At 49.5% G+C, this 26334-nt stretch overlaps 1 protein-coding gene across 1 annotated transcript in view; it reads left to right on the forward strand.

The window, feature by feature from the left end:
- The window catches only part of LGR6 (leucine rich repeat containing G protein-coupled receptor 6), a 121919-nt gene that overhangs the window by 89931 nt on the left and 5654 nt on the right, over positions 1-26334 (forward strand). The window contains exons 7-16 of the mRNA XM_029933148.1: positions 13240-13308; positions 15430-15501; positions 15696-15767; positions 17315-17383; positions 18632-18703; positions 19843-19908; positions 20992-21063; positions 21446-21517; positions 23107-23232; positions 24222-24382. Of these exons, the coding sequence (XP_029789008.1) occupies positions 13240-13308; positions 15430-15501; positions 15696-15767; positions 17315-17383; positions 18632-18703; positions 19843-19908; positions 20992-21063; positions 21446-21517; positions 23107-23232; positions 24222-24382 (851 nt within the window). The remainder of the gene's footprint in view (positions 1-13239; positions 13309-15429; positions 15502-15695; positions 15768-17314; positions 17384-18631; positions 18704-19842; positions 19909-20991; positions 21064-21445; positions 21518-23106; positions 23233-24221; positions 24383-26334) is intronic.

The raw sequence follows: 26334 nt of genomic DNA on the forward strand, positions 1-26334 counted from the left end.
AGGGGGCTACAATTCAACCCACTGGCAGGCTCTGTGGCAGAGTGCTCCTGGGCAGGAGAATAGGAGGAGCAGAGGTTCCCTTGAATCTTGTCATTGTCTTGCTAATCTTAAGGCAAGTGCTGATCATCCCATCGATAAGTCCCCACAGTTAAGAGAATCAAAGATATTTTTTTAAAGGCTGGTGGGTCTCATATCTCACTTATCCTCACCCTCAACTTTCCCTGCAACCACTCGTTGAGGAAAACAAGGCAGGAATTGTGTTTCCTTGTGTTACACATGAGGAAATTGAGACAGAGAGTGGTTGACTTGCTCAAGGCCATTCAGGTCATTAAGAGCCTGGACGAGAACCCCAGTTTCTCTGCCTTGGGCCTGGCTTCCGTCAGTCAGACCACGCTGCCTCTCCAGGCTAACCCTAAGAAATGAGGAACTCTTTCCTCGCCAGTTCTTAATCATCTTACATTTGTGGGTTTATTAGCTGCAAATTTGTGGGGTTTTGTGGCTTATAGAGGAATTTATTGTTCCATATAAAACTTTTTTTCTGGCTTTCCACACAGAACCACTAATGACTTCTCACAGGCAGAAAATCGAGCTGCCCAATGAGTTTGTCTTGTGTTCTAAGACCATGACAAGTTATTAATAGCTCTTCCCGGTACAACATTCCCCTTTCCCATCGCCCTGGTGCTTGCAGTAGCCAAGGTCACCATTCTTGTCACTGCTACCCTGTCCTCCTCTGCTGGCAATGGGGCCAAAGCTTCTGCTCTGAACTTCTGCCACTCTCACAGGCACCCTGGCCAGCCCATCTGCAGCAGAGGGTGATGGGAGGTTAAGGGAGTGGGGTGGGGAACTGGGCACTGATGGCCCCCCAGGGGAACCACTTGGCAGCAGGTTCTCTGGTAGATATCACAGAGAGGACATGAAGAGGTTCAGGTCTGGCCCTTAATATCTATGGGAAGGAAAAGCTGCTGAGAATCAATAATTACCACTTTCTTTTCTGTTTCATCAGATTTTCTCATTTCATAAATATCTATTGAGTTTCTGGTATGTCCCAGGTCACCGTTATGACCACTAGGGAAACATTTATGAACAAGAAAAATGCAGCCCCTGTTATCACAGAGACTGAAGGGTTCTAGACCAGGAATCTTGAGGGTTTTTTTTTTTTTTAAGTTTATTTATTTATTTTTAGAGAGAGTGCACACAAGCACAAATGTGTGAACAGGGGAGGGGCAGAGAGAGAGGGAGAGAGAGAGAATCCCAAGCAGGCTCCACACTGTCAGCACAGAGCCCCACATGCCGCTTGATGTCATGAATGTGACATCATGACCTGAGCCAAAATCAAGAGTCAGTTGCTTAACTGACTGAGCCACCCATGCACCCCAGGAGTCCTGAGTTCTTTTTAACTTATTACTAGTGTACTGTTCTCAGCATTCTGACCTCATCACCCTAGCTTCCTAGGATCTGGCTTCTTCTCACCCTTTTACTGCTTCATGCTGGTCCAAGCCAATATCTTTCTTTCACCTGGTCACTCTGCCTTCATCCTTGCCATTCTACAATCTATTCTCAACACAACAGCCAGATGGACTTTTTATTTTAAATGTTTATTTTTTGTTTTTGAGAGACAGAGAGAGAAAGAGACAGAGAGTGAGCGGGAGAGGGACAGAAAAAGAGAGGCACACAATCTGAAGCAGGCTTCAGGCTCTGTGCTGTCAGCACAGAGCCCATTTCCGGGGTTGAACCCACGGATCATGAAATCATGATCTGAGCTGCAGTCGGATGCTTAAATGACTGAGCCACCAAGGCACCCCTAGACAGACTCTTTTAAAATACAAATTAGGCCATGTTACTCTCCTATTCAAAACCCTCCAGTGGCTCCCCATCATACTCTTGGAAAGAAGCCAAGGTTCTACAAAGTTCTGGAAAGAAGCCTACAAGTTCTGCAAGGTCTCAAGTTATGGGACACCCTGCCACCTCTCTCGCCTCACCCCTCCCTCAATCTACTCCAGGCACGGTGGCTTCCTTGGATATACTAGATAGATATGCTCTTTGCACTGACTGTTTCCTTTGTCTGGAATGTTCTTTCTATAATTATCCACCTCCTTTAAGACTTTGCCCAAATGTCACCTTTTTAGTGAGGTCCTCCCCAACCACCATTCCTATGAGGTCCTCCACAATCAACTACTTCCTATCACCTTCCATCTCACTTTTCTACTTATTTTTCTCTATAGCACTCACCAATCTGATATTTGTTATTATTTACTTATTTACATTGTTGGTTTGTTATCTGTCTCCCACCTTCCCATGAGTTTTTTTTAATGTTTATTTATTTGGAGGGGGGGAGCAAAGGGAGAGGGGCAGAGGGACAGGGAGACAGAGGATCTGAAGCTGGCCCTGTGCTGACAGCAGAAAGCCCAAAGTGGCTCGGGAACCATGAGATCATGACTTGAGCCAAAGTCAGATGCTTTACTGACTGAGCCACCCAGGCACCCTCTCCATGAGTTTTTGTAGCACCTGACCCAGTGCCTGGCACAGCTAAAGTGCTCAATAAATATTTGTTGAACAAATAAGTGGATAAATAGTCGAGGGCAAGTCTCCACTCCTTTCTGAGCTTCAGTTTCTCCATCTGAACTATGAGAACATTAGACTATCCAATCTCTAGGATTCATCCCAGCTCCAGTCAGTCATACTAAATGCTGTGCAGCCTTGGACATGGGCTGAACCCACCAGATGGTCCCTCATCCTTGCCTTGGGGCAACGTCCCCTGCCCATTGCCCTGTGGTTGAAGCTCTGGACCCTGACGTTAGACCAGTGAGTTGGAGTCACTAGGACAAAACCTCAGGCTATGTTCTGCTCAGACAAGGGCAACCTCAAAGACTTCAGATCCCCTTCATTAATGGGTCCATGGCATCCAGATGAGGGAAGTGCTACCCAAGGGTCTGGCCACATCTAGATGATGGGCTCCTATTATACCATTCCTAAGTGTGGCTAAGGCTTTTCTGGGGAGGGTGGTGAGGATATGAAATGTCTATACCTTTAAAGAACTTGGGAGAAGACTTTCGTGGAATGTGATGATTGTCTTTGAAAGATTACATATTTTATGGTCTTCTAGCTGACAGGATGAGGGCCAAGAAAGGAGGTAAAGGTGGTGTATTAGCTTGGGATGAGGAAGGGTTACTTAATCTGCAGAACAGACCAGCGGTGGCACCCTGAATGCCTAGCATAGTCGGTGAGCCCTGCCATTTGCATGGTCCAGGCAGAAGCTGGAGAATCTCAAGAGATGAGTCCTGCATGGGGGCAGATTGGACTGTTACCTTTTACTTCCCTTCCAGTGCTGGGCTGCTCTGATCCCAGGTGCCTCATTAGGGCAGGGCAATAAGTAATCTCAGTGTCAGAGATTGGCGACTTTAATTAAAACTGGTGCTGCTATTGCTTCAGGTATTTTATGAATTTTCTTTCTGGTGGAGAAGCGAGTGTGGGTGGAGGGAGGGTAGAAGGAAGGTGTGTCTGTATCTCTCAATAGAAAATGATGACAATTTTACTAATTGCTACATTTATTAATGGGTGGCCTTTAATGTAGGCTGTTTCGAAGGTAAAACAATGCTATTAGTCATAAAGTCTTTGTTGGTTCCTGGCTCACCAGGTTATCTGCCCCAAGCATGTGGAGTCAGATAGAGATAAAGGTTCAGTCTGCAATACAGGAAGAGCAATTAAGTCATGTTTTCATTGTGCCTGCCCGCCTTTGTTATGGGCCTTTGGGAGATAAAAATGGTTCAGAGTTTACAATCAGAAACGTCTGTGTTTTGTGTTTCACACTGGGGAGCTAGGCTCACCCATATTCTTTCATGTGCCCTTATCTGTGATCTGGTAATAAACATAAATACTAGCCTTGAGAATAAAAGTGTAAGCGGAAGCCCAATTAATTATATTAATCCTCCTATATTGTTGTAAAAGGTAGATAGACCAACTTGTGTGTCTGCTGTTGCAGTGTCTGATGAATAGAAGTGTCTGTTCTGGTGTCTAGTGTCTAACAAAAGAAAGAGGGGGAAAGAGCTGGCATGATTTGAGTATCTAGACCAGGCTCTGGACCAGATGAACAGAGTCGCATTATGTAATGGACGTCCCTGATGTACAGGTGAGGAACAGACTGAGCAAGGTTAACTGACTAGTTCAAGGAGATCCTGTTGGTGCACTGAGGACAAAGCTGTTTCACTCTAAAACACATAACACACAAATGGACATCTAGCCTCATAACCAATTGGCTTTGACATGCTTGTTAGCACCCAAAGAGACTCCCACAGGAGTTTCTTCCCTTGGGAGGAAGTGTGGGTCCTCCCCCCCATCCCATTTATCCTTCTTCCCACTTTCCCTAAAGCTTTTTTCTCAGCCCAGCTACTTGGAGCCTAACCGAGCTGCAACTCTGGGTGGTATCTGGAAAAGATGCTAAACCAAGAGCCAATTGGCCTTGACTCTGGGACTTGCAGTGATTTACCTCCTGTCTCTGAGCCTCAGTTTTCTTATCAATAAAAAGGAAGGGTGAACAAGATGACTGGGGTTTTTTTAATGTTTTTTAATTTATTTTTGAGAGTGAGTGAGAGAGAGAGAGAGAGAGAGAGAGAGAGCGAGCGAGCATGAGAAGGAGAGGGTCAGAGAGAGAGGGAGACACAGAATCTGAAGACAGGCTCCAGGCTCTGAGCTGTCAGCACAGAGCCCAACGCGGGGCTCAAACCCACAAACCGTGAGATCATGACCTAAGCTGAAGTCGGATGCTTAACTGGCTGAGCCACCCAGGCACCCCACAAGATTACTGTTAAATCCTGCTAGCTCTGTGTGCTGAATCCATCATGAGGCTCCCCAGAGATCTCAGGAGTTGGCCAATCCTGCACAGCCAGATGGAATGGAGAACACTGGGGATGTGGGTCTTTGAGCAGCTTGGGGCTTGTGGCACCTGTTTAGCTACTTTTACTGATTGTATGGGTTTACCATCAGTTTCGATTGGATTTGGCTGGAAGCAGCTGAACAGATGAACGGGTGTCTGAGCCATGGACAGCTGCAGCCTCTGGAATGAATTCCGGCTGGAGCTGGGAATGGTTTTTCTTTAACTTCAGCCCTTCCCTGCCTGCTCCCAGAAGCAGCATACAGAATAATGAACTCTTCCTGGGCATCTGGCTATTTCCGGGCTATTAAAGATAATAAACTATAAAGCCATGGATGAGTTTTCCAGTGGAAGTTTAGGGCATTATAAAGCACCCTGGAATGGAGGAATCAGACCAAATCAGCTTGTGGTCTGATGCAGGTCTTTCTTGCGATTGCCGAGAGGCTGCATGTTGGCTTCTGATCTGGAGGGGGTGAGACACTGCCCCAGTGTGGCCAGCCACAAAGGCCAAAGCAGCTCTCATCTCCAGGCCTTGACAGTGGCTCAAATGATCATCCTTGACAATGACTATACACATATATGGCCCTGTGCCTGGGCTTCGGGAGACTCAGAAGGGAACACACATGCTTCCTGATAGTGGCAAGCTTCCTGTCTCATGGGGAAGACACTATGCACACAGATAACCCCATTCTGGACTTGAATTGCCTGGACTTCAGTCCCAGTTCTTTCATTCATGGTCCAGTGATTGCCTCTCTCTGTGCCTCAGTTTCTAATCTGCAAAATGGAGATAATAATAGTATCTACCTCAAAGGGTTGGCATGGGAATGAAATGAATTAATATATATAAATCACCCAGAATCGTGACAATTACATAGTAATCACTATGATTATTATGGTTACCACCACCAGCACTACCACCACTATTATCATTCTAATATTAAGCATGTTTCTGGAGAAAACATTACAAAAGCGCTGAGAGAGAGAGTGACTCATTTTGACTGCAGGGATGGGGGTGGGTGCATGAAGGAAGGTATATTTGAGCCTGACTTCAAAGGGAGCTAGGATTTCAACATCTAAGCTGGGGTTAAGGGCATCCCAGGCTGAGAGCATGAAAGGCACAAGGAAACACACAGGCTGTGAAAACACATGGGGGCCGAGATGGTAGATGGAGCTGAAGATGACGTATAGCATCAGAGCCCATTGAGGAATTTGAACTTTGTGGTGTACATAATGAAGAAGCCTTCTCAGACTTCTCAGCAGGAGAATGACACAGTCCACTTCGCATTTTAAAAAGATCTTTCTGGCAGATGTATAGTAGCTAAGAGTGTAGACTCCGGACTCACCTTGCTAGGGTTCAAATCTTGGTTGTGATGGTGAATTAGTTAAGGTAGCCAAATTGTGTAACAAATAGGTCAAAACATGTATAAATGGCTCAAACACAATAGAAGTTCATTTCTGGATCACGTAGTGGTCCAAAGAGGGTGTTTCTTCTTGGCAAATGGCCCTACTCCATATGGTGACTCAGGGATCTGGCTTCTTAGGATCTTGCTATCCCTATGCCCTCACTTTCTTTGGCACCTAGCAAGTAGAAGAGTAGAGGGACTATGGAGGAGACAGGCAGGCTATTTAAAAATCCTGCACTAAATGTAGGACATGCCACTTCTGCCCACCTTCCATGGGAGAGCACACTTATTGCAAAGGAGGCTGGAGAATACACTCTAGCCACATTCCTGGCTGTTCCTCCTATTACCATATGATAGCACAACCCAAAAGAACTTTCTACAATGATGGAAAGGTTCTAAATCTGTGCTTCTAATATGGTAGCCACTTGCCACATGATATATTGAGCCCTTGAATTGTCACTAGTGAAACTGAGAGTGGAGCTTTTATTTTACTAACTTGTAATTAATTTACATTTAAACAGCTGTACGTGGCAAGTGGCCATGGTAGTGGGGTTTGCTGTTGTAGAGAAAGGAGAGGGTGGATTTTGGTGGACAGTGCCATCTAGCATGGCTGTTTAATAATTGGGCAGCTTATTTAACATCTCTGTGTCTCACGCTCCTCAACTGTAAAATGGGTATAATAGTGGTATCTACATCTTAGTCTGTCATTAAGATTAAGAGATCATTCAGGCATAGCATTTAGTGCCGAGCACATAATCAGTGCTCAACCAAGGTTATATTATGGATGACTTGGAGGCAGTGACTCCAGTTCAGAGAGTATATAACAGTCCAAGGAGACACTCCTCTAGCTTCACCTCCAACTATTGCCCTTTGCCCAACCAAACTATGTCACTTACTCTCCAAACTCTGCCACACATACTTCCTTTAAACCATTCTCTCTCTGATTGACCAACTTATCATTTCCTTCTTTCTACCTATTGAAATCTTGCCCCACTGTCAAGATCTGGTTCAAATGCCACATCTCCATGAAACCCTCCACGAAGTCTTCTCAACTACATGTGATCTCCAAAGGTCCTGATGCATTGTGTATTCCTCACCCATTTGGTGGTCTTGTGCATTTGTCTGGACAGAACCATTTCTTATGCATCTCTCTACCTTCCACTTTCCCCAGCAGAATTCTCTGTGCGTATTTTGGGCAGGCAACAAACACCCAATTCATGGAATTGAATCCATAAGAAGCTAAAAGAATTGTGAAGACCTGTTCCCAGGATGGTTAGAGCCAGAGGTTACATCTACACAGCACTCAGTGAAGCAGGGCTTTGCCAATTGCCCAAGTCATTGAATCTGTACAGATATCCAAATGGGAAAATTCAGGCCACCTCACTGGTGCATAGTTTGCAGAATTCCTTTTGACATTTGCACAGTTTTTATTCTCCACGTGGCTCTACAAAAAAATTGCCTTTTAGTTCACATGCCTTTTATTACATGTCTTTTCCCACGGTCTGTCAGGCCATTTCTGGAAGAATTCCTGACCAGAAACTGCAAAGAAAACCTGGAACCCCTCACTTTGGCTGCCTGGACATGAGTCCCATGAACTCTATAAGGGCTCAGTGATAGCAAAATCACAGGGGACCTGTTGTCCCATGGCCTCTGTGGCCCTGAGCAAGCCTGACAGTGCCCCTCAGGATTATTTTGTACCTTTCCTGACATCAACCTCAAAATCTTAAGGATATTCTGCCAAATGTCATAAATACTCTTAAGAGTCCATTGATGCTCTTCATTCAGTAATTTATCTAGACCCTTTCACTTATTCATTCAACAAATGTGTGTTGAGTTACTGTTCTGTGCTAGTATTTTGGTGTTTAGACTATGAAACAAGGTTTCTATTTTCAACCTTCATTCTAGTTGGGTGGGAAGAAATTCAACAAATATGTCAGATGTCAGTATAAAGGAAAGCAGGAACTCTCATTGTCTATTGCTACATAAAAAAAAATTCACCATAAAATGTAGTGGTCTAAAACAACAATGTATGATTTCCCATGAATCTGTGGATTGCCTGGGCTCACCTTGGGAGCTTTTCTACTGGAGACTTGGCCTGGGCTCCCTGACCAGCGGGCAGTCCGAGAGAGGTTCAGCTATGGCCAGAGGCTCTAAGATGCCTCATCCCCATTCCGTGAATGCGGCCTTGGTTCTGGCTGTTGGCTGGCCCTCTCCACATGGCCTTCATTACTCAGGAGCCAAGCCCAGTGCATGGTGGTGGGAGTCTCCCAAAAGAGGGCAGAGGCTGTGAGGCCTCTTGTTTCTTAGATCAACTCACACCATGTCAGCTATGCCTCATTCTGTTTTGGTCAATGCCAGACACAAACCAGCCCTGTCTCAGGGATGGGGAGGCTGAGGCCACTTTTCTTCTTCCTCTTCTTTTCTTTTCTTTTCTTTTCTTTTCTTTTCTTTTCTTTTCTTTTCTTTTCTTTTCTCTTCTTCTTCTTCTTCTTCTTCTTCTTCTTCTTCTTCTTCTTCTTTTCTTCTTCTTCTCCTCCTCCTCTTCCTCCTCTTCCTCTTCCTCCTCCTTCCACTCCTTCTCCTTTTCTTTCTTCTCCTCCTTCTCTTCCTTCTCCTCCTTCTCTTTCTTCTTCTACTAATATGCTTTATTTATTTATTTAAAATTGTATCTAAATCTACATTAGTTATAATACAGTATAATAATGGCTCCAGAGGTAGAATTTAGTGATTCATCACTTACAAATCACACCCAGTGCTCATCCCAACAAGTGCTTTCCTTAATGCCCATCACCCATTTAGCCCATCCCCCCACCCAACATCCCTCCAGCATCCCTCAGTTTGTTGTTTGTATTTAAGAGCCTCTTACAATTTGCCTCCCTCTCTGTTTTTATCTTTTTTCTTCCCTTCCCCTATGTTCATCTGTTTTATTTCTTAAATTCCGCATATGAGTGAAATCATATGATATTTATCTTTCTCTGACTGGCTTATTTCGCTTAGCATGATATATTCTAGTTCCATCCACGTTGTTGCAAATGGCAAAATTGCGTTCTTTTTTACTTTTTAAAAAAACGTTTCTTTATTTTTGAGAGAGAGAAAGAGAGAGACAGGGCATGAGCAGGGGAGGGACAGAGAGAGAGGGAGACACAGAATATGAAACAGACTTCAGGCTCTGATGTGTCAGCACAGAGCCCAATGTGGGGCTGGAACTCATGGACTGCGAGATCATGACCTGAGCTGAAGTCGGAAGCTTAACTGACTGAGCCACCCAGGCACCCCAAGATTTCATTCTTTTTGATCACTGAGTAATATTCTATTATATATATCATATTTTCTTTATTCATTTGTCAGTCGAGGGACATTTGGGCTCTTTCCATAATTTGGCTGTTGTTTACAGCACTGCTATGAACATTGGGGTACAAGTGTCTCTTCAAATTGGCATTTTTGTATCCTTCGGAAAACTCCTAGTACTTCAATCACTGGCTCATCGAGTAGCTCTAATTTTAATTTTTTGAAGACCTCCCCCCCCATACTGTTTTCCAGAGTGGCTGTACCAGAGAGGCCACTTAATTGGAAAAGCCATAAGTCCTTTGTGGTTACTTTTCTCCTCCAGCTTTATTGAGATGTAATTGACATACTGTGTAAGTTTAAGGTATATGACCTGTTGATTTGGTACACTTATGGATTGCAAAATGATAAGACTTGCGACCACTTTAAATCTACCATACAGAGTAATGGAACGACAAATGGGGGGCTGTGCTATATTAAATAGAGTGGTCAGACAAGGCCCCTCTGATGAGGTGTTATTTGGGCAGAGACCTGAATGAAGTGAGGGAGTAAGCCATGCAACTATCTGCAATGTTCCAGGCGATGGGATCGTGTGCTGCAGCTCTGAGATCAGACCAGTGCAATTCTTCGCATTTATGGTAACATCGCAACACCAAGGCTTTAAGTGAAGGTGCTCCTACATTACTTACAGGGTATCCAGTTCTCTTTGGGCAGTAGTGGAGAATTCCTGAAGGGGCTGAGCCAAGTTAAAAGGAGAGGGGGACACTTGATTTGGAGAAATTGAGATGTGAATGTGAATCCTTTGCAAAATCTAAGACCGGAAAGGGTCCATCTACTCACCCCCGCTGCCTCCATCCTCAACCCTTGCAACCGGAGTTTCCAGGCACCTTCTGCTAGAATGCTAGCAACGTGGAAATTCCCTGCTCCCAACTTCAATTCCTCCGGTCTCCATGAGAGTGCTTTGCACACAGCTTGCCCTCAGCCTCCTCTCGTCCTTCCCCTCACAGAGTCTGTGGGGAGCCTCTCTGTGAATGAATCCAAGTTTTAGTCATGGGTGGAGGATTCATGAAAAACTGGAGCAGAGCAGAGCAGGAGGGTTTATGCTATAATTACCCAAAATCACCATGGGAGTCTGAGTGTAATCGGGTAATTAGTGTGTGTTGGGGGTGGTGAGGGGGTGCAATTATTTGGCTCACTGGCTGCCAGACAATTGTCACTGCTCTTCTGGCCCTTGGGCTGGGTTCCTGGCTCTACCTGTGGACTATTAAGTGTAATGACCCTGTCACGTAGAGGAGCCTGTCATTATCTGTGTGTTAACATGGTATTTACCCACAAAACCCGCCAAGTTGCTTTGTGGTTAAAGGGCCTCAGCATGGTCCCCTGCCTGGCATTGGATAGTCCTCTCATGAAAGTTGTCAGAGAAGAGGTAGATTTAAAAGGCTGAGAGAAGTTGGACTGGGGTCATCCTGGGGGGCTCAAGGGGCACTCTACCTGAGACCTCTCCCCCGGCCACCATTGCCAAAGCCCAAAACCCCATACCCCAGCCACAGAAATCTGGAGACACTAGACAACTCTGCATAAAATCAGGCACATTTCAGCTAACTGATTGGCCACTATGTGAAACAAAAGTCAACTTTGTTCTTTTAAACTTTATGTTCACAATAATGCCTCCAATCCAGCAACACACAGTTTATTCTAGGGTTTTTTAAAATGTTTATTTATTTATTTTGATAGGGAGAGAAACTGTGTGCATGCAAGTGGGGGAGGGGCAGAGAGAGAGAGAGAGAGAGAGAGAGAGAGAGAGAGAGAGAGACAGAGTACCAAGCAGGCTCCAGGTCACCAATGCAGAGCCCCATGTGGGGCTCCAACTCACGAACCACAAAATCATGCCCTGAGCTGAAACCAAGATGGGACACTCAACCAACAGAACCACACAGGTGCCCCAAAACAAAAGTCACCTTTAAAATCTTAAAGGTTGAGAGGCGCCTGGCTGGCTCAGTTGGTCGGGCACGTGACTCTTGATCTCAGGGTTGTGAGTGTGAGCCCCATGTTGGGTGTAGAAATTACTTAAAAATAAAATCTTTAAAAATAAATAAATAAATAATATAAAATCTTGAGGGTTGGTGATCTCTTCTGAGGTCTCTTCTAGGAGTGGTAATATGGGAATCCGGTCAAGTAACATAGAGAAAAATTCTCCTGAACATCTTCTGTGGCTCTTCCTCCCTCCTTCCCAATCACATTATACTGTCTTCCCCAAAATGCAGGCACCCTCCCCACTTTGGCAGGGCTCCCCTGCCTTTGGGGCTCCTTTGTCACAGGCAGTTCCAAATCTTTTCTAATGAAAATCAGATTTGCTTTCCTCTCTCCCTTCACCCAGTCATGGCCATAAGGACACAAACACAGAAGACCCATTCAGAGGGGGGAATGAGCATGTGAGTTCATGTGGGCCAAGAGTTTGCTCCTGTTGCCTAAACAACACTGTGGTGAGCATCCTTATATAAATACCTTTGTACGCAGGTGTGGACTTTTCTGTAGGACAAACTCCTGGCTTTGAGGTGACTAGGTATGAATCTTGTAACTTGAAAAGATGCTGTCAAACTATGTCTAGAAGATTACACACATTTCAATTCCCACTAATCATTTATTAGAATGCAATCTGCCCACATCCTTTCCAACTTGGGTTTCTACTACTTTTTAAAAATTGCCTCCACTGTTTTCTGATTATACATGTGATACATGTTTATTGTAAAAAAAACAATGGGATGGGGCGCCTGGGTGGCTCAGTTAGTTAAGCGTCCGGCTTCCGCTCAGGTCATGATCTCACGGTTCGTGGGTTCGAACCCCGCTTCGGGCTCTGTGCTGACAGCTAGCTCAGAGCCTGGAGCCTGTTTCAGATTCTGTATCTTCCTCTCTCTCTGACCCTCCCCTGCTTGCACTGTCTCTCTCTGTCTCTCAAAAAAATAAATAAAAAGCAATAAAAAAAATTTTTTAAAAAACAATGGGAAATGAAAAGCAAAAGAGAAAATAAAGACTAGCTGTCATGCCATCACCCAAAGATGAGAAGCATGATCTGTTTTAAAGCATTTTTTAATGTTTGTTTATTTTTGAGAGAGAGAGAGAGAGAGAGAGAGAGAGAGAGAGAGAATGGGCAGGGGCAGACATGGGGCTCAAATCCATAAACCATGAGATTACCTGAACCAGTAGGCTACTTAACCGACTGAGCCATCCAGGTGCCCCAACACTGATCTGTTTTATAGACAGCAGAGGCCACAGCTAGCCAAGGTAGTCACCTGAGGGAACCTTACAAAATCTCTAGTGCTGGTGACAAGGTGCCCCATTCTTTTTTCTGTCCCTCCCCCAGCCACTGAGGTCTCCAAAGGCATGAGGTATTTTCCGCAGCCGGTGGTGGCTATTCCTGAAGGAGTCGGTTCCAGGTGTCCACATCCCTAAAGTGTCTCCTCAAAACAGTTCTGCTGCCAGGGAGGCATCCAGCCTGAGGATTCGTGGAGCAGGAATGGAATATGAACATTCCAAAAATGTGTTTCCTGGCATTGACAGCTGGATCCGAAAGATTGGAAAACGCATCTCTCTGGCCAATCCCAGAGCCAAGTTTCTGTTCCTCGGGGGCCCTGACATGCCCTGTTAAGCCACCCTTCTAATGACTGTCCTTGCTTTCCATTCCAGAGACCTGAATTATAATGAGCTGCAGGAGTTCCCTGTGGCCATCCGGACCCTGGGCAGACTGCAGGAACTGTAAGTCCCTCTGCTGATGTCTGTGGGTGTCCTCTTCTCCCAAGAACAGGGGCCAAAGCCAGCCCCGAGGCCTCCCTCAGAGCCTCACCTCCCATGGTCCTTGTAAAAACTGTAGCTGTGTGCCCTCCCCAGCCCCCAGCGCAGGTCTCAGTAGTCACAGACCTCATTAGTTTGGCACTGAGCATTTCCGAGTGGTGTGTCATCGGCAGAAATGGCTCTGGGCCCTTCCAGCCTAGAGAGACACATGGCACAAGACACCTCTTGGGAGGCCAGCCTGGCACTGCCGCTGCCTTGGTTGGGGTGTGCCTGGAGATGAATGAGGAGGGTAGCTGGAGGCTGGTTTACAGGCTCACTCCTCAGCGTCTGACCCCATGGGGGACATGAGAAGCCAGATTTGGTTCCCCCCAGTCACCGCCTATTGTTAATCTATTTTAGCATTGACTCTGCTGAGCACTATGCTTGCTACTAAGCACAAAGAGTAAGGTCTACCTGGGCTGTTCCCCAAGGATCTTTTAGGTCTGTTGAGGACATGGAGTAAAGCAGGCATGAGGACAGAAGAGTGTAGAATCAGTGTATAATTCCGGCCCTGATTGTACAGGGCTAGCTAAAATGACTGGGAATCCAGAGTAACATACAAAGAGCCTTATGGACTAGTACATCTGAGATGAACCTAAAAGGATGGATGGAGTGTAGGTGGCAATGGCGGAGGATGAGGGGAGGCAATTCAGACAGAGGAAGCATGGAGGTAGAGACCCAGATTGGAAGCTGCATGGGTAGAAAAATGACCACAAGAGAGACCAGGCTTGCTGGAGGAGAGGCTCTCGGTGAGCAGTAGATCTATTGTGCGTAGAGTGGACCGGATTAAGGGAAGCTGAGGCATGTGAACAGAGCCCTGCACGTTCAGGCAGCCCAGCATCTTCACTTAAGCCACCACCTGAGACCAGACCGACCCTATACCACCCCCCATGCCCACCCCATCAGAAGTTGGGAGGTGGGAATGCCAGGTGTGTTTAGCAGGTGAGGAGCAACTAGGCCAACTGGAGGGAAGGGTCTGAATGTGAAACTATTGAGAGTCCTCTTCCATTGCCAATGTGTCACCACTGAGTATAGATGTGTGTGTGTTTGTATGTGTCTGTCTGTCTGTCTCTATTACTTTCCATCTATTGAGAGATAGCTGCTTGAGGACAAGGCCTCTGCCCTATAAACTTCTAAACATCTCAGGGCTTAGCTCAGCATTAGATATGAAGGAGGAGTCCAAAAACATATAAGGAACAAATTAACAGAGGAAGGAGTAGACGGAGAGAGCAGCCTAGGGGGATGGCATGGGCTCGGGGTCACTTGAGGGTCCTGTGGGAAGAACATGAAGGTGGGAAATAATAAGAGCAAGGGAAGGAGGAGAGAGAAGGGGTGAATGCCAGGAAGGCATGAGGAGACACTAGAAATCTCTAGAACCGAAGAAGTTGGCCTGAGGATGCTACTTAGCATGGATTATGTGCTCCTCAGTCCAACTTTTATCTTGGAATGATCACCTCGACTAACCAAAGGCATAATTCCCAGTTTCCAGAGCCCTGGACACTGAGCAGGTGGGTGCCTCCCTCCTCAATTCCGCACGTGGCCGGCCAGTTACTCAGCGTCCACAGTATCTCCCTGCTCCAGCTGCTGCCGCCCTTCTAGGTTCCTTAGTCTCCAGGCCTGGAGGCCAAGCCAGCCTCCATTTGGGGGGCATCTCTCACCCTGGGACTCTCAGAAGCTCTGCTCTTCCCACACACCCTCAGCTTTCTCCTTGGGGACCCTGTGGAGTTCCTGCCACGAGTGGCTTAGGAGAGGAAGCCTCTCCTGGGATCCAAGCTCAGCCTCCTGCTCCTAAATTATCCCCCCTTGCCACCCCCCTGCTCTCTGAGGCTCCACACTTCACCCCTTTCACAGGTGTCAGAGATAAGGGTGGGTGTGCTCTCGAGCAAAGTGGAGACCTCACAGGCAAGAGGTGAACCTGGCATCTGGGCTGATGTCTCTTTGGTCTAGGGCCTTTCTAGTCAGCTTTCTGGAAGCTTCCTGGAGTTCAGTCTCTCCCTCTCCATACCTTTCTCCAAGTCCACACTGACTCGTGGTATTGCTTTCCAGGGGGTTCCATAACAACAACATCAAAGCCATCCCAGAAAAGGCCTTCATGGGGAACCCTCTGCTGCAGACAATGTGAGTACTCACCCCTCCTGTCTCTTGGTGCTGAGCAGTGTTTGGGGGACAGGCTGGAGAGGCAGAACTATGAGAAGGGGGCCTTCCCCGGGTGCTCTTTCCTGTTGCCAAGGGAGGTGAGAGCAGAGATCTGCCTGGGTCCCAGCTCAAAGGGCCGAGTAACTGAATTTGTCATTTGGGTCTTTTTCTTCCAGACACTTCTATGATAACCCAATCCAGTTTGTGGGAAGGTCAGCATTCCAGTACCTGCCTAAACTCCACACACTGTAAGTTGGCCCCTAGAGCCTGCCACCATCTGAGCCTCACCCGTTCCTCACCCCTTCCACTGCCTCCTGCCTCCCATCTGCTGGTGTCTCACCCGCGGGGCACATCGCCCACTGCCAGGCATGGTCTCCTTCAGGGCTCTGGCCTCTGCTGGGCTCAGGGCTTAACAGCCTCTCTTCACCTCCCTGCAGCTTCTTCCCAGAGCCCAAATGAATGAAGCGGCCCTTCTCCATGGTCAGGGAGTTTTGTGTGGCCTCTTCAGAGCCCTGCTCAGGGCAGCTGAAGAACCAGTGACAGGATAAGGGTCTGGTTCTCCAGCAACCTGGGAACGTGAATCCCTGGGCACATTGTGGCACCATCTTTATTGCTTTGGGCCTGAAGGCATTCCCTAGTTTCCTGTCTCCCACTGTGTTAAACCCCAGCCCAAGTCCCACTCCTGCAAAAAACACTTCCGCAGATCATATCCCATCATAGTAACATAACTAACATCTCTAAAGCACGTACTCCCTTCCATATATATTATCATGTCTCACTGTCCCCTAACCCTGCGAGGCGCATGGTGTTAGTACAGTTTGTAGATGCTCTCCTGAGCTCCCAGGCCCGGCTCAGCCTTGAACTAGGACCACTGACTCCAGATCCTAGGCTCATTTCTGGACCCTACACTGCCTCCTTTTGGTCTGATGGCACCCATTTTGCTGTGCTCCTGTTGGGTGCAGACCTGTGTGGGTCCACATCCTCACTGAGACAAAGGACAGTGGGGAGGGGGAAAGCCATCTGTCTAAAACAATTTAAGAGAGCCAGTGGAGAGGTTGATAAAGGTTTAGCTGATGATATTTTAGGGGCGACCCTCTTTCAGGCTCTAATAAGCAAACTCCAGTAGCAAGGACTTTCTCAGTAACACCCAAGCATTAGCCTTTTATTTATTTATTTATTTACTTATTATTTTTAAATTTTTTGATGTTTTATTTATGTTTGAGAGAGAGAGAGAGAGACAGAGAGACAGAGAGACAGAGAGAGACAGAGAGAGACTGAGTGTGAGTAGGGGAGGGGCAGAGAGAGAGGGAGACACAGAATCTGACCAGGCTCTGTCTGCGCTGTCAGCACAGAGCCTGACATGGGGCTCAAACTCATGAACCATGAGATCATGGCCTGAGTCAAAGTTGGCTGCTTAATCGATTGAGCCACCCAGGTGCCCCAACAGTAGCCTTTTAAACAGAAGCAATTCCCATATTCCTGTCCTGTGTGTTTTCTTTGTTCATTCCTTTTGTTTTGCTTTGCGTGCTGGGGCCCTAGGGCCAGGTTGCCTGCTCTGTCTGGGCTATGGTAGACTGAGCCAACTCAAGGAAATGGCTTAGACTCTGCTAAGCAAGCTCCACCCCTACTAGGGCCTGAGTAGCTGGAGTATTTCGAGGTTGGCGGGGGGCCGGGGGGGGGGGAGGATGACATTTCCCAAAAAGCTCGAGTCTCTGAGGGGGATATGAATGATGGTAGAGAGCCCCGGTATCAGGATGCGCTGACCCCACCCTTTAGACTTTGCTTCTGTTTCCAGATCCCTGAATGGTGCCACGGACATCCAGGAGTTCCCAGATCTCAAAGGCACCACGAGCCTGGAGATCCTGTGAGTAAATACACTTACCCTCCACCTCATCTGTGTCCCTGCTTGGCTCCCAGGAGTCTTCTGTCTGCCTGTCCCCTGGAAGGCTGTCCTAATTCTTCGCTTGCCCCTTATCTGGCCTGCTCTGCTGCTGGCTCCAGCCTGGCTCAGAGGTCACCTGGCTCAGCCCCAGCTCACGACTGCTGGCAAGGCAAGGCCAGGGGTGGCAGGTTTGGGGGTGGCAGGCTGGTCTTCTCTTTTACTATGCTTGGATTTTTCAGGCATGACTTCGGAGTACCTAACCCCAAGCCATGAGTATGCTGAGGACCCCGCCACAGGGGGAGAAGGGTTGTGGAAACATCTTCTTTGTTTTTCAGAAGCGTGATTCCAACAAGGATTTCTCATATGTTCTATCATTATAGACAGTAGGGTGGGGGAGGGGTATCAGAGCATAGTAGGCCCTCAATACATTTTAAGAGGGTGAATGGAACAATCAAGCAAATACCCAGAGTGAGAGTTAGGATGCCAACTGTCCTGCCCCATGTCACGTGGCTCATTGATGGCATGGCTGGGATGGGAACCCCCTCTGTGCCTCTGTTGTCTTCCCCTAGATTTGCTGGCATCTGCAAAATTTTCCATGAGGGAAGTAATAGTTCCACAAGAATGACCTTGGCCTTGGGTCTTTTGTGGGACACCCTGTCCCTAGCCAAACCTGCCCCCACAGCCTTCTCCGTTCCAGTCCCTGGTCCTCCCCTTCTTTCCCATCCCTTCCCCCTTCCCTAGGGCACAGGGAGCAGGCTCTGTGCACGGTTCCCATGCTCCACTAGTGTTGTTTTGTTTAGTTTTTTCCTATCTACTCCCTGCCCATGGCTATCCCCCTTCTCGACGGAGAGCAGACGAGATTCTAGTTCCTGTCTTACATAGCCAGTGTTGCTGGAGAACATTATGAGACAGTGGGTGGGGACACGATGGGTGGGTGGGGTGGGCTGGGCACGCAGGAACTGTCTGCCAAGCAGAGAGCCCCTGGGCTGTGTCCCTCTCTGTCTGTTGCCCACCCCCACCCCCCTCTAGTTCCCGGGGGAGCCTTGTGCTCAGATGCCAGGCCTGCTCCCTTCTCTCCCTGCAGCCCCACCCCTGCCCTGTGCTTCCTGCCACTTCTCTTTTGTCAGTTCTGTGCTCCCATGTCAGTATTAGGCCCAGAGCTGGAGACGGGTGGCAGGGGATGGCAGGGCCCTGGGCCTGGTGCCAGCTCTGTCTCTGTTCTCTCTACAGGACCCTGACCCGTGCAGGCATCCGGGTGCTCCCACTGGGGATGTGCCAACAGCTACCCAGGCTCCGAGTCCTGTGAGTGGTTCATGAGCATTCTCCAGTCTTGGCATTGTGCCTTTGTTCCCATGGGCTGGCAAAGGCCCCTCCTGCTTCCGTCCCACTTGGTCACCTCTCTTCCTGGAGAGTGGGACACGTTGGGCTGCTGCTGAGATCCTGCCTGAGAAGGACTGGGCTGTCCTCTCTTGTTCAGGGCAAAAAGACAATGGCCTTTGGAGTCGGACCAGGATTTGAGGCCCAGCTCTGCCACCTATTAGCTGTATGAACTTGGACTCTAATGTCTCAGGGCTTCTTCAATTCCTCATCAGCAAAATGCGGATAAATATGTGAGGGTTGAAGAAAAGTATATGTATAGCACATAGTGCTAGCACATACTAGGTGCTCAATAATTGGCATTATTTACCTACTAATAAGAAAATTAACTTCTTCTGCAACCATGAAGGTATTTAAGTGGATTATGAAGTCAAGTTTTCTTTTCTCCCCTGAATCCAGCCAGAATCTGAGGCTCGTCCACACGGACTGTAGCCCACAGCCAAAGATGGGGAGACTGAGAGATGATACGCTGCATGCGGAACAGTGCTAGACTGGGGTGGAGACATGGGCTCCAGACCCAGCCTTGCCACTGACTGGCAGTGTGTCCTTGGCAGGCTCTGTCCCCTCTCTGTGCCTCAGTGCCCTCATCTGTTAAATGAAGGTGTTGGGGGCCAGAAGATGCTTAAGGGCCCCAGCCTATCCTCCCTGTGAACTCTGCAATAGGGAATACAGGTGACATTTACACAGACTGGCGTTGGCCAGCTTGCTCAGTAATGCCCGACGTGTTCCGTGCTATCAGTCTCAGTGCCCCTCACCCTCTGCTCCTCTTCTTGCCTCCATGCCCCTCTCACTTCCTGTGCCCCTTCCCCCAGGACCTTCCCAGGGTCCCTCAGACCTTCATGTGGATGAGGCAGCCCTACTAGAAAAATGCCACATCAGCCCCACCCAGACCTTGAAGTGAGGAACAGGACTCAGCAGGGGGAAGGGGCGAAAAGTCGAACTGCCTTGAGGTGTATCAACAGCCAAGTCCCTGGAGGGTCTTCCCAGACCTTGGCTGCTTGACAGGAAAGCACGTCCTGGCCCCCAGCTTCACCCTCGCCTGGTCCTTCTTCTCTTTTCCCCAGGGAACTGTCTCATAATCAAATCGAGGAGCTGCCAAGCCTGCACAGGTGTCAGAAGCTGGAGGAGATGTGAGTGGGAGCAGAGGGAAGGGAGGGGTGACCGCTTGCAAGCCGGACTCTGGGCAAGTCTGAGGGAAGGGGGTCAAAGCACACACTCTGAACTTTCTCCCTTCTCTGAGCCTGTTGAACTTGGAGGTCAGGGCTGGGAGCCCAGCAGAGGCCTGGGCGAGGCCCCTAGGGACACTGGGACTGGTACCCAGAGTCTCAAGGTGGCTCATTGGGGTCACTAACAACAAGGAAAGGCAGTAGTGATTAGGACTGGTGGAGGAACAGGGTCATGTCAGGGCTGGGAGTCTGGACAAGGGAAGGCCTCAGAAGACTAAGAGCACACTCTCTCATTTTCCAACCCCCCCCCCCGAAACACACACACACACACGTGTGTATGTATGCACATGCACACTAATACATAGAAGAAGAAGAAGAAATCTAGGATTCCAGTTTGACAAGGAAAAAAATCACTTAAAAAATGCTCTAAGCTCTTTCACCCAGCTTCTGGTTTTTGTTTTGTTTTTTCCTTCAGCTTCTGTTTTTTCAAGCCAGCAGGGTCTCTCTTGCCTCCCTTGTCTGTCCCCTGTAGCTAGGCAGGGCAACGCCTTTTGGGACCAAGGCAGGGTGGGGCCTGAGGGTCTGTCCTGTTTCTCTGTACACCAGAGAAAAGACGGTCTTCAGGCCCAGGGTCCATCTTTCATTCAGACAGCCCGTCCCCAGAGCTCTGGTCCCCAGCTCGGGCCAGTCATTGGGTCATCCAAGGGTGGGGCAGAGCTCCACTGCTAGACTAAGGTCTGGAGGACCCAGGGGTGAGGTTGGCTGGGCTGGGAGCCAGCCCCGGTGGGAACCCTGGAAACTGACTCCCTTTGGGGCCACAGGGATGGTTTTGTGGCTTTGTCTCCTGACCCACTTACCCAAGGCAACCGGATCCCCTTGTGCTCCCTTTAATTCTGGTGACTTCCGCGGGCTGGGCCCTTTCTTCACATGCCAGGAGAAGTGGGGGGCTCTCCTTTCTTCCTCCTAGTGCACGGGGGCGGGGGGGTGTGTGGAACTGAGCCAGGGTCTGAGCCTATTGGCTCATCTAATCTCTTCTTGCTGCCCTAGTGGCCTCCAACACAACCGCATCTGGGAAATTGGAGCTGACACCTTCAGCCAGCTGAGCTCCCTGAGAGCCCTGTGAGTATCCTGCAGCACCCAGGAGTGGGCTCCTCTCCCAGGCACGCTCGGTACCCATAGCCTACATGTCAGTGATATGCACACAGCCTCCCTGCCCCAGCACACACACAGGAAGAGGTGCCTCTGGGTACGGATGGCTTCAGAAGCCAGTTCTCCAGCTGGTACCAAGGGGAGTGATGAGACTCTGAAGCCAAGTGGCAAGATCCCTCTTCCCGTGGCCACAGCCAGGTTGAAAGTCAGGCAGCAAGTACCTTCCCCACAAGGCTGAGGGTTCTGCTACTGGGGGCAGCTCAGATGGGGAGTGAGTGAAGAACTCAGGACGGGAAACAGTGGATCCTCCACGTGTCCCCGGTCCCACCCATCACCCCCTCTCTACTCACAGAGACCTGAGCTGGAATGCCATCCGGTCTATCCACCCTGAGGCCTTCATGACACTGCGTTCCCTGGTCAAACTGTAAGTGCCCACCATGCTCTCCTCACGGATGATGGAGATGAGTCAGGACTGTGAGCTGGCCAGTGGGGCAGGAGGGCCCACCCCAGAGCGAGGACATGCATGAATGTCTGACCACGCATCCCAGGGAGGGGGCCTCCAGCCTAATCAATCATTCTGACAGTCTGTTTGACAGACTGCGGGGCCTGATAAACAGAGAGCCTGCCCCCTGCAAGTCCTGGAACATCATCTGCTAATGTTCTGCAACATTTTGGCAGCCTTAGCCCTCCCGGTGGCCCCCTTGTCCCCGCCCCTCCCCCAGCCTCTACATGTCCCAGTAAAGAGGATGTAGGAGCCTGAAACTCCTTTACAACCTGGGACCATGCAGCAGATGTGGGAGCCAGGGTCTCAACTCAGCAGTCCCCTACGTGAACTTCACTCCAGAGGGCGGTCATCCTGTGGGGTGGCAGAGGACCTCAGGATCATATAGGGCTGGCTGCATGGTCACTGTGTCAGGGCTGGAAAGGACCTCTGATGGGGCTGCTGAGCACTGTGGTGTGGGCTGTGTACTGCACAAGAGCTCCTACCCAGCGGGGAGCTAACTGCCTGCTTGCATGTCCTAAAGCGTTTCCACCCCAATAGGACTCTTTTCTGATTCATACCCAGAGCCCTTATGGGCTAGCTCCAGCCCTGGCCTCAGAGATCATTTAACCCCACCCCTCACTTCACAGGTGAGGCCTCCAGGCCCAGGGGGAGAAGCTCGGTCAAAGGAAAGGCCAGAATGAAAACCTCCCAGGAGGTTCACAGTGCCCCTCCTGTCTGCCAGTCTCTGGGCTCTGGGCCGGAGCCTGGCAAACCTGGCACCTCGGTCTTCCCTCTCCTGTTTGCTCTACTCCAGCCAGATAGGTAGGGTGGATATTTTTATCCCTTCGAAAGATGAGGACATTGGAACTCAGGCAGATTTGTGACTCCCCTCAGTGACACAGGGAGTCAGTGACAGCGCCAGGTTTCCTGCCTTCCAGTCCAGGCTGTTTCCACGACATACAGTCTGTGGTCCTGGTGTTTGATTTGGAGCCCTGGCTCCTGTACTGTGTCTCCAGTGGAAGACCATGTATGTCCTCATCTCTGGCTACAGAACTGGGCCTACAAAACAGATGACCGAATCCCTGCACACAGCCAGAGGCCAGCTCTGTCCATCCCCAACTCTGGCCTCTTGCATCATCAGAAAAGCAGGGTAATGGGGGCAAGCACTAGGCAGATGCCCTAGTGGGGTGGACATAGACCCTTGGATGGGACTGGGACCTGGGCATAGGAGCTGTGGTTAAGGGGCTCTGCTATGAATGGGGATGGCTTGACATTACCTTAGAGGAATTGGCTCCCAATTTGATGAATGAGTGAATGAATAATGAATGAGTTATGGATGGGGCCTCTAACCACCCTTGACCATCCTCCTCCCCCAGCATTTTATGCTTTCGTCTCTCTATGCTGATCTCCTGTCCTTTGCTCCTCTCCTCTTGCTTCCATCCCAGGCACACTGGCCACACCCTCAGCACAGCCCTGCCCCCTCAACAATCCCACTGACTGCCAATAACCCTGACCATCCACTGTCCTAGGGACCTGACAGACAACCAGCTGACCACACTGCCCCTGGCTGGCCTTGGGGGCTTGATGCATCTGAAGCTCAAAGGGAACCTGGCTCTATCTCAGGCCTTCTCCAAGGACAGTTTCCCAAAACTGAGGTGAGGGCCTCGCTTTCCCCCACACGTAGACAGGTTGGTCCCAGAGCAGCTGGAGAGACCATGGAGGGACAGGGAGAAAGCCATAGGGCTTCACCTCAAGAAAAACCTGATGGCCCAAAGCCTTCGGGTTTGTCCACTACTGAATGGGAAGGGCTCGCTCATGCCTCCCCTTCCTCCTCATCTCATTCATAGCATTTCTTTCTGTCCCACGTACCAGCCCTGGGGGACCCTGAGATCTCCGGTGAGGACAGAAATAAGATGATGTGAAGGCCCCTGGACCTCCTCGCTACTTGTCCCATTCAGTGCACCCAGACTGTCGGTCCTCACCTGGGCAGCATCTGGGCCCCTGCGGTCAGGGCAGAGCCTAGGGCACTGATGACTGGAAAACAAGCCGCCCAGCCAGTCCCTCATGCTAATGACATCCAGGCCTTCTGCCTGCAGCAGCAGCACACAGCCTGTGTGGCCCGAACCCCATCTGCTGCAAGCTAACGACATGCCTGGAGGCATCTGCCCTCACCCACAGAGGGCACCAAATTCAGTTCTGATGTACCCAGGGGTAGGGTCGAGGGGACAGGGCGTGGGTGTTATGGAGGGCAAGGGTAAAGAGTCACGAGGAGAATTCCGCCTCCTTAAATATAAAAGAAGAGTTGCTGGCTGGGAGGGGAGCAGAGCACCGGAGTGCTGTGTGACGTTGGGTAAACTGTCCCCACTCTGAGCCTACTGAGGGGACTCCATAAACAGTGGGCAGAAAGTTTACCTTCCCATCTCATTCTCAACATGAGTGAGGAGAAGATTAGAATATGCTCAGCGCCCTTCAGAGGCAGGATTCAGGCTGCAAGACCCTTACAAAGAAAGCCCAGGGAGTTGCCTGCACCGTAATCAGGGTGTTTTGGGGTTGAAAAGCAGGCACTAAGTGACAGCTCCCTGGGTTGATGGCCAAAACATTGCTAAGGCAGGCTGTTTTACTCCTGTGTTCCCTGAACCCCCAGGATCCTGGAAGTGCCCTATGCCTACCAGTGCTGTGCCTATGGTGTCTGTGCCAGCTTCTTCAAGGCCTCTGGGCAGTGGGAGGCTGAGGACTTTCACCTTGACGAGGAGGAGCCTCCAAAGAGGCCCCTGGGCCTTCTTGCCGGACACACTGAGAATCAATGTGAGTGATAGAGGCCCTGGACAGGGCAGGTGGGTGGCTGTGGAGAGGAAGTTAGGGAGGAGGCTTGGGGGGCCCCTGAGAAGGGTTCTGGCAGGGGCTGCAGAGGGAAACCCCAAGGGTGACCTGGGAGGTGCCTCTGTTCGCATCTTGTCTCTCTGGGACACAGCCCAGAAGTGACTGGGGAGAAAATAATGACGGTGACAATGATAGTAGTAACGTTTTTATATTTGCCAAGCCCTTTGCAGTTCACAAGGTGCTTCCCGAGCTACATCTTACATGACACCCCTGACCTGGGGCTCACACCTTTCTTCTCCACGGCTGCCTCCTGGCCACATAGGCCCGTCAACATCACGGCATTCTCAGAGAAGACATCCGCTTTCTAATCAACCTGAGCCAAGCAGGAGTGAATTAAATTAATTAGACTAAACCTGCTTTCCAAAAAAAAAAAAAAAAAAAAGTCCCCTCACTATATGTCCTAGAGACAAAAGGAACCGTATAGAGATTATCAGTGTTTAAGTTGTCCTCCCTTCAGAGGCCACTGGTCGCAAGAGGACCTTGCTGAGAAGAGCCATCTTGGGCCACATCGGTCTGTGTCTGGAAGAGTTGGGATGAAAGGAAAGAAGGGTGGAGGTCGGCAGCCGAGGGGATTCAGAGATCGTCTGCAGCTGGTGTCTTAGATAAAGGGCAGAGAGGAAGGCTTCCATTCCCCCCTCACCTTCACCCCATGTGATAGAACACAGGTAGAAAGAGGAGGAAGCAAAAAAGGGTCCCTGATATTTAGATTTCTTTCAGTCTCTAGCCCCCTCTGCACAATACATCCATGGAGAATCTAAACAGAAAAATCAAATCCAAACGTGTAAGGAAAACATCTTTTGGTGATGTAGACAGACATGGGTTCTAAACCCGACTACACCATTTACCAGTTGAGTTGCCTTGGACAAGCTATTCGACCTTCCTGAGCCTTGGGGTTTTTTTTGGTTTTATCTGTACAATGAGAATGATATTACATATCTCATAGGCTGTAGAGGACAGAGTATGTTCACCACTGCTACTCCCACTATGACTCTGGAACTGGGTTCCTCCCGGCGTGTGTGTGGAGGAAAGGTGTGTTGTGTAGTCTGGGACCCAGCTTATGGAGGCCAATGTTGGGCAAGCAGGTGGGGGCTCTCTGGGGTCTCCCTCCTGGTGTACTCAAGCCCATCCCCGGGGAGGGTGTGAGGACCCCACGAGGAGCCCAGCAGCTAGGCTGGCTCTGGGCCGGCAGACAGCTGTCCCTAGGGGACATTCCCGGATGTCTGTCTGCTGTACACTCCCTCAGGGGGCTGGAAGGAGGAATGGAAACTTTCCTTCCTCAAGGTGAAACTTTCCACCAGGCTTAGGTCTTGGAGAGCCACAGGGCGTCAGAATCGTGGGCTGCCTGCCGCCGGTAACGGGAGCTAGGGCAGGGCCCCCCACTTCCTGTGGGAGCTAATAAGCCTTGAGGAGGAAAGCCAGGAGCTGCGGCTGCAGCCAGATTTGATTTCCTCCTCTTTTGAAGAGCGGTTACCTAACACCTTGGCTGTGACTTTCCCAGCCTCAGATGGAGTCCACGGGCTTCACCCGTTCCATTTCATTCATGCATTCTGATTTCAAAGAATTGCTGAGCTCCATTCTGGAGAGCAGGGGTGGGAAGGGAATAAAAGGTGGAGAGGAGAGGAAATGCCAGTACTCTGTGGGCACACCTCGGCCTCCTGCCCGTCCTGATGGTGTCTGGGCCAAGGGCAGCTCCACAGAGCCTTTCTGCCTCCTGGGGAAGTGCCCAACTGAAGGTGTTTACCCTTTAAGTGGGGGAGGAAGGAGACAAACCACAGGAGCCATAGATGGGGACAAGCATGACACAGTCACCTCTCCATTACTTGTGTGATGGAGGAAGAGCCCACAGGCTACTCTCTCTAAAACCCAAGTAAGTGTAT

Source organism: Suricata suricatta, chromosome 3, assembly GCF_006229205.1.
Source record: "Suricata suricatta isolate VVHF042 chromosome 3, meerkat_22Aug2017_6uvM2_HiC, whole genome shotgun sequence".
In the NCBI taxonomy this organism is placed as follows: Eukaryota; Metazoa; Chordata; class Mammalia; order Carnivora; family Herpestidae; genus Suricata; species Suricata suricatta.